The sequence below is a fragment of the Piliocolobus tephrosceles genome, chromosome 9 (assembly GCF_002776525.5).
Source record: "Piliocolobus tephrosceles isolate RC106 chromosome 9, ASM277652v3, whole genome shotgun sequence".
In the NCBI taxonomy this organism is placed as follows: Eukaryota; Metazoa; Chordata; class Mammalia; order Primates; family Cercopithecidae; genus Piliocolobus; species Piliocolobus tephrosceles.
Window position 1 is genome coordinate 9,328,510 of NC_045442.1, and position 7,740 is coordinate 9,336,249.

The 7,740-nt window shown below is 50.4% G+C and overlaps 1 protein-coding gene across 2 annotated transcripts in view; it reads right to left on the bottom strand.

Annotated features, from left to right (window-relative positions):
- LHPP (phospholysine phosphohistidine inorganic pyrophosphate phosphatase) overlaps positions 1 to 4,244 on the bottom strand; it is a 164,155-nt gene extending 159,911 nt beyond the window's left edge. Inside the window, exon 1 of one of the 2 annotated variants that reach the window (XM_023224318.1) lies at positions 4,044 to 4,244. In XM_023224318.1, the coding sequence (XP_023080086.1) occupies positions 4,044 to 4,168 (125 nt within the window). In that variant the 5' untranslated portion in view covers positions 4,169 to 4,244. The remainder of the gene's footprint in view (positions 1 to 4,043) is intronic. The other variant, XM_023224319.1, reaches the window with a different exon arrangement.
- Positions 4,245 to 7,740: the final 3,496 nt, after the last annotated feature.

Genomic DNA, 7,740 nt, shown 5'->3' on the forward strand with positions numbered 1-7,740 from the left:
AAAAAAAAAAAAAAAAAAAACAATTTTTTTTTTTAGAGTTGGGGTCTCACTCTGTCACCCAGACTGGAGTATAGTAGCACACTCATAGTCTCAAACTCCTGGGCTCAGGCAATTCTCCTGCCTCAGCCTCCCAAGTAGTTGGGACTACAGGTGTGCACCACCATGCCCAGCTAATTTTTGTATTTTTTGTAGAGATGCGGTCTTGCTATGTTGCCCAGGCTGGTCTCAATCCTCCTACCTCCAGCCTCCCAAAGTGTTGGGATTATAGGTTTGAGCCACTGTGCCCAAACATTAATATTCTGAATTTTAATATTCAATTTAATATTTGAATTGTAATATTTTGAATAGAAAATACATTCACATAGTTTAAAAACCTTAAAAATGATATGCAGGCCAGGTGCGGTGACTCACACCTGTAATCCCAGCACTTTGGGAACCCAAGGTGGGCAGATCACATGAGGTCAGGAGTTCGAAACCAGCCTGGTCAACATGGCGAAACCCCATCTCTAATAAAAATACAAAAATTAGCCAGGCATGGTGGCAGGTGCCTGTAATCCCAGCTACTCGGGAGGCTGAGGCAGGAGAATTGTTTGAACCTAGGAAGCAGAGGTTGCAGTAAGACGAAATTGCACCACTGTCCTCCAATCTGGGTGACAGAGCAAGACTCTGTCTCCAAAACAAAAACGTTGATATACAAAGTTATACAGTGAAGAGTCTTCCTCCTACCCTGTCTCCAACCACACAGTGGCCCCCACTTTCCTTATCCTCCAGCTCTTCCCAGACTCTGAAGCAGCCTTCCAGTGTCTTTATGCAAACACAGCAAGAGAAATACATTCAAGCATTTCTGCCTTTTCTATACCAGAAACAGTGCACCATGCACCCTGCTGTGTGCTTGCTGTCTCCACTGGTAATATGTCTATAGACAAGGGTGCTCATTCCTTTTTATACTGCATGTTATTCTGCTGTACAAACAGACAGACCCTAAAACTCCCCTACTGATGGATATCTGAGCTGCTTCCAGTCTTTTGCTATTTAAAAGGCATTGCCAGGAATGACCTTGTATTCGTGTCATTTCTCACGCATGAGATAGGACAAATTCTCAGAAGTGGAACCACTGGTAGATGATGTCAAATGCATCTTCCATAAGCAATGAGTGGCAAGGTCTCCCATGAAGCCTTGCCTGCCCCAGTCACAGCACTGAGCTCTGGCTTCCTGCTCCCCAAATGAGGCCCACTTCACCCCAAAACACTGCCCAGAGCGCTCTGCTGGATTCCCATCGGTGCCACCCACAGAATGCTCTCATCTGTGACTGAGCTAGTCTAAAGCTTTGGAGTAATGGAGAATAAGGTCAGGAATCACTTAACCCTGAACTTCAGCCAACACTGAGAGCAGACCCAGGACCCCGCAGAGTGTCCTAGGACTGGGCTGCCCTTCACGCTTGCTCCTGGAAGCCAAGTCTCCCTGTTCCCAGTTCCCAGCCTCCCAAGCACCTCAGGCTTCACTATGCAGGACCCTTTGGGTCCCTATTATCTCAGCAGCTCCCAGACATCAGACATGCAGATTGGCGGGATGGGGTCTCTAAGAAGGACCAAGAGACTCACTTAACTGCCAACTACAGATAGGAATATTGAGGCCCAGTGACATCAGGCTACCAAGCCAGGTAGTGCCCCAGCTAGTGACTCTGGGATGGCAGTGCTGACCTGGGATGCCAACAGGAGGCCTTACAGAGCCCAGGTCCAGTGGTGGCAACCATGCTACTGAAGGTGTCCTTCTGGCTGGCCACGGTGGCTCACACCTCTAATCCCAGCACTTTGGGAGGCTGCGATGGGCAGATTACTTCAGCCCAGGAGTTCAAGACTGGCCTGGGCAACATGGCAAAACCCCATCTCTACAAAAAATACAAAAAAATTAGCTGGGCATGGTGGCACGCATCTGTAGTCCCAGTTACTTGGGAGGCTGAGGTGGGAGGATCTCTTGAGCCCTTAAGGTGGAGGCTGCAGTGAGCTGAGATTGAACCACTGCACTCCTGCCTGGGCGACAAAGTAAGACCCTGTCTCAAAAAAAAAAAAAAAGAAAAAGAAAAAAAAAATTAGGCCAGGCGCAGTGGCTCATGCCTGTTATCCTAGCACTTTGGGAGACCGAGGCAGGAGGACTGCCTGAGCCAAGGAGTTAAAGACCACCCTGGCAACATCATGAGACCTTGTCTCAAAAAAAAAATTATAAAAAGAAAAGTGTCGGGCAGGCACGGTGGCTCACACCTGTAATCCCAGCACTTTGGGAGGCTGAGGCAGGCAGATCATTTGAGGTCAGGAGTTCCAGACCAACCTGGGCAATGTGGTGAAACCTGGTCTCTACTAAAAATACAAAAATGAGCTGGGCGTGGTGGCAGGTGCCTATAATCCCAGATACTTGGGAGGCTGAGGCAGGAGAATCGCTTGAACCTGGGAGGCAGAGGTTGCAGTGAGCTGAGATGGCGCCACTGCACTCTGGCCTGGAAGACAAGAGCGAAACTTTGTCTCAAAAAAAAAAAAGTGTCCTCCATGGTCAAGTCTTGGCAGGCACGATGTTTTCTTCCTCCTTCTCTCACCTAAACCAATGCAGTCCAACAGAATTATAATGAGAGCCACAAAGGTAATTTAAAGGTTTCTAATAAGCACATTAACAAACGTTTTAAAAAAAGGTAGAACTAATTTCAAATATTTTAACCTAAAACAGTATATTAAAAATATTATCAACCGGGCACATGGCTCACACCTGTAATCCTAGCACTTTGTGAGGTGGAAGCAGGTGGATCACCTGTGGTCAGGAGTTCCAGACCAGCCTGGCCAACATGGTGAAACCCCGCCTCTCACAAAAATACAAAAATTGGCCGGGTGCGGTGGCTCACGCCTGTAATCCCAGCACTTTGGAGGCTGAAGCAGGTGGATCACCTGAGGGCAGGAATTAGAGACCAGCCTGCCCAACATGGTGAAATCCCGTCTCTACTGAAGATACAAAAAATTAGCCGGGTGTGGTGGCACATGCCTGTAATTCCAGCTGTTTGGGAGGCTGAGGCAGGAGAATCGCTTGAACTTGGGAGGCAGAGGTTGCAGTGAGCAGAGATTGCACCACTGCCTTCCAGCCTGGGAGACAAGAACAAAATTCACTCTCAAACAAAACAAATTAAAAAATTAACTGGGCATGATGGCGGGTGCTTGTAATCCCAGCTACTCAGGAGACCAAAGCAGGAGAATCGCTTAAACTCGGTGGGTGGAGGTTGCAGTGAGCCGAGATCGTGCCACTGCACTCCAGCCTGGGCGACAGAGCGACACTCCGTCTGAAGAAAACAAAACAAAACAAACAAAAAATATATTATTTCAACAGGCAAACAACATAAACCCATTTTCATGTGTTATTTTACATTTTACTCACGAAGTCTGATATTTTTGGGGGTTTTGTTTTTGAGACAGTCTCGCTCTGCAGTCCAGGCTAGAGTACAGTGGCCTGATCACAGCTCACTGTAGCCTTGACCTCCTGGACTCAAGCGATCCTCCTGCCTCAGCCTCCAATGTGGCTGGGCCTACAGGCGTGCACCGCCACACCCAGCTAATTTTTAAATTTTTGGCAGAGACAGGGTCTCCCTATGTTGCCCAGGGTGGTCTCCAATCCCTGGCCTCAAGCGATCCTCCCTCCTCTGCCTCTGCAAGTGCTAGAATCACAGATGCGAGCCACCGCCCCCGGCCAAGACTTGTTCATGGGTATGCATTTTACCCTTACAGCACATCTCAACTCAGACTGGCCGCAGGTCAAGCGCTCAGCAGCCCACGTACCAGGAGGCCGCCCTGTCTGACCGCGCAGCCCTAACCGGCAGAGGCCTGGTGCTCACCCGGGGCAGCAGTGGGGTCGTCCGGGGTCAGCGCTGGGAGCTCACCGGGGTGGGAAGGGGGGAAACGAGGCGGGGCCTGAGCCGCGGCCCCGCCCCCTGTCGGCAGCCGGGGACCGGGCAGAGCTTAGAGCTCGGCGGCCGCAGCGATGCCCCCAGCGGCGCCTCGCAGCCCACTCACCTGGCCACCGCCTCCACCGAGCCGGCGATGGCCGTGCCGCCGCCTGCGCCGCTGTCGTACAGCACGCCCGAGATGTCGAGCAGCACCCCGCGCACTCCAGCCAGCCGCTCGCCCCACGGGGCCATGGCGCCCGGCAGTGCTCCTCGGCTCCGCGTCCCAACCGGCGCCGGCACCGCAGCGCAGGGGCGCCTGGGAACTGTAGTCCCGCGGGCGGGGCAGGGCGGGAAGACCGGGCGCAAATCCGGAACTGGGGCACGGCCTGGGCACCCCGGCGTCGCTCGCCCCCGAAACGGTATTCCTTTTCGGAAGTTTTCTTCCCAGGAGATCAGCGGACAAAGAGCAGGAAAAGCAGAAAACAAGCCCCTTGATTCACAGAAAGGATGAGGAATTCGTTGAAATGTTATAGCTTTAGTCCAGTTCAATGAATTGTGTGTATTTTGTTGATACGCTTACTAGGTGAGCTGTTTACAAGTGAAATAAAATAGAATTCCTACCCTTTGGGGATTTCCACTAATGGGATTGGGGAGTAGTATACCTTATATATGGGTTCTTAGTCGCTGACAATAGAAGCCACTCCAGTTAGAGCGGTTTTGTTTACATGAGACGTAAAGGAGCTTACAGATTTCCTGGGGAGACAGGTCTAAGTCCTACACAGCCAGGAGCTATGCAGCTATGAGAAACACTTAATTTTACTACTCCATTGGGACCACTGCCTCATCACTTAGCGCAGCCCCCAGCACAGCTGCCCTCAAAAGAACAAAACATACCCACCACTGTGCCCTCCGAAGTTTCTCTTTCTCCACCTGTGGCCACCCACTCACTTTCACTGTGTCTGGCTTGGTGGAACCTAGTCCACGCTGCAAGGGAGTCTGGGAAATGCAGTTTTTAGTCTTCCAGGGGCCGAGTGAGTCAGTTTGGAGAATCTGCTAGGAACATCATGAACCATACACGTATTGAGACCCTACTCTGTGCAGTGGGCACTAGGGGTACCAAAAAGTTCTGAGGTGTGATCCTTGCCTTCCAGGATCAAGACTGGGCAGAGAACAATGGAAGACCTTCATGATTGCTGATGAAATGTGTGCCAACTGGCAATGAGTGACACAGACACAGTCAAGAGGATGACCTCTGCAGGCCTAGGAGGGCAGCTGTGGCTTCTGGGCAGGCGCAGCCTGAAATGGACCTTGGAGAATGGCTGGGCTTTAGCTTCATGCCAAGGAGGAGGAAAAGGGGTGCTTCTGCCAGTGGTGTGAGCCTACCTATAGTTGTTTCTTTTCAGCCAGCTATGTGGGGTACTCTTGAGCAAGTCACTTTTCATTTCTAGGACTACAGTAGACAGAATAGTGCCCCCTTGAGATGTCCACCTCCCAATCCCCACAACCTCTAAATATATTACCTGACATGGCAGAAGGGACTTAGATCTTGCAGAGCCTATGCTCCTGTAGGGAGATTATCCTGGATGGTCCAGGTGGGCCCAGTGTAAGGACATGAGTCCTCATAAGGGAAAGAGGGAAGCAGGAGAGAGTCAGAGTCAGAGAAGGAGGTGTGACAGCAGAAGCAGAGGTCAGGGAGAAAGATGTGAAGATACTACACTGCTGGCCTTGAATACAAAGGGGCCATGGGCCAAGAAATGCAGGTGGCCTCTGGAAGCTAAAAAAGGCAAAGAATTGGATTCTCCCCTAGAGTCTCCAGAAGGAATGCAGCCCTGCTGGTACTTCAAGTTTAGGACTTCTTACCTCCAGAACTGTAAGATAATAAATCTGTTGTTTTAAGCCACTAAGTGTATGGTAATTTCTTACCGGAGTGACAAGAAACAAATACAGGGATCCAGGTCCCTCACCCGAAAAATGACCAGTTGGTCCAAGGTGGCAAGTCTCTAAGTGTGGGCCACTGATAGGCTAAAACTTGATCTGAGAATTCCAGACTTTTCTTGGGATGCAATGAGTGTAGGGCATTGTCTATGTTAGAGTTGCATTTGGCTGCATGTAACAGAAACCCAGCCATAGTTGCTCAACCAAATCAGATTTTTCTTTTCCTCATATATCAAGAAGCCAAGAGGGAGGCAACTCTGGATGGGACGACAGCTCCCAGGACCATCAGGCTGCCTCTTGCTTTCTGCTCCACCACCCTCTCGGCATGCAGCCTGCCCCTCATGCTAGCCTGCTCCACCGGAGGCATCATGACTGCATTTCAGGCAGGAAGGAGGGGAAAGAAAAGTAAAAAGGGCATGTGGCAGCCAAGTCTTACCCTTTATACCTGGAAAGCAAAAGCTTCCCCGGAACCCTGATCCAGTGGACTCTCGTTTGCATCTTTTGGGCCAGAGCTAGTCAGTGGTACACGAACACCACAGTGTGCCAGGAAGCACACATACTGACTGAGCTTTCGGCCTGTTATAACAAATCTACAACTCATGTCTGAATTTCAGCTCAACTATGAATCCATCAACCATCTATTGCTATACTAGACATATGTCTCATCCTTTCAGATTTGCTTGTCATAGTCAGGACTCTTCAGCTGCCAGTGACAGAAGCCAAATTTCAAATGGCTTAAATTTAAAAGGAATTTATTGGCTCACACAACCAGATAGTCTACCAATGGACAGCGCCAGGCATGGCTGGTTATCAGCTCTGGGCTCACAGAGTCTCCGGTACACCACCTGGTGAGGATCCTTTTCCTCAACTTGGTCTGGCTGTTCCAGAAAGAATTCTGATTGGCTCTCTTGGGTCAGTGTCCCCCATTGTATGTGTTCCAGTGGAAGTGATACTGTCATGTTCCAGCCTGACCTGTGCCCTTACCAGGGCTGGAGGCGGGGCACGTGCCTACAGTCCCACCATGACCAGAAGGAAAGGGAGAGGAAAAGCCCCCCCATCAAAAAGCAGGTTACATTAGCTGGACGCAGTAGCACCTACTTGGAGCCCCAGCTACTCCGAAGGCTGGGGCAAGAAGATCACTTGAAGTCGGGTGTGGTGGCTCACGCCTGCAATCCCAACACTTTGGGAGGCTGAGGTGGGTGGATCACAAGGTCAGAAGTTCAAGACCAGCCTGACCAACATGGTGAAACCCCATCTCGGGCGCGGTGGCTCACGCCTGTAATCCCAGCTCTCAGGGAGGCAGAGGCGGGAGGATAGCTTGAGCCCAGGAGTTCGAGACCTGCCTGGGTGATACAGCGAGACCCCGTTCTCCACAAAAAGGAAAAAAAAAAAAAAAAAAAGAAACCCCATCTTTACCAAAAATACAAAATGAACCAGGTGTGGTGGCACGCACCTGTAATCCCAGCTGCTCAGGAGGCTGAGGCAGGAGAATCACTTGTACCCGGAGGCGGAGGTTGCAGTGAGCCAAGATTGCACCACTGCACTCCAGCCTGGGCCACAGAGCGAGACTCCGTCTCAGAAAAAAAAAAAAAAGAAGAAGAAGATCACTTGAACCCAGGAGTTGGAGGCTGTAGTGTACATGACTGCAACTGCACCTGTGAATGGCCACTGCACCCTAGCCTAGGCAATATAGCAAGACTTCGCTAAAAAAAAAAAAAAAGAAAAGAAAAAGTAAAAAGAAAGCAAACAAGCAGGGCACTGTGAAAGAGGAATAAGGAAGCAACAAGGTACAGGCAAAAGTAGCAAGTGCCCACCAGTCACCAAGAACTTTCTTATTATCAAAGTCCATCTCCCTGGAAAGTGAGACCAGACCAAGTGAGGCCCATATG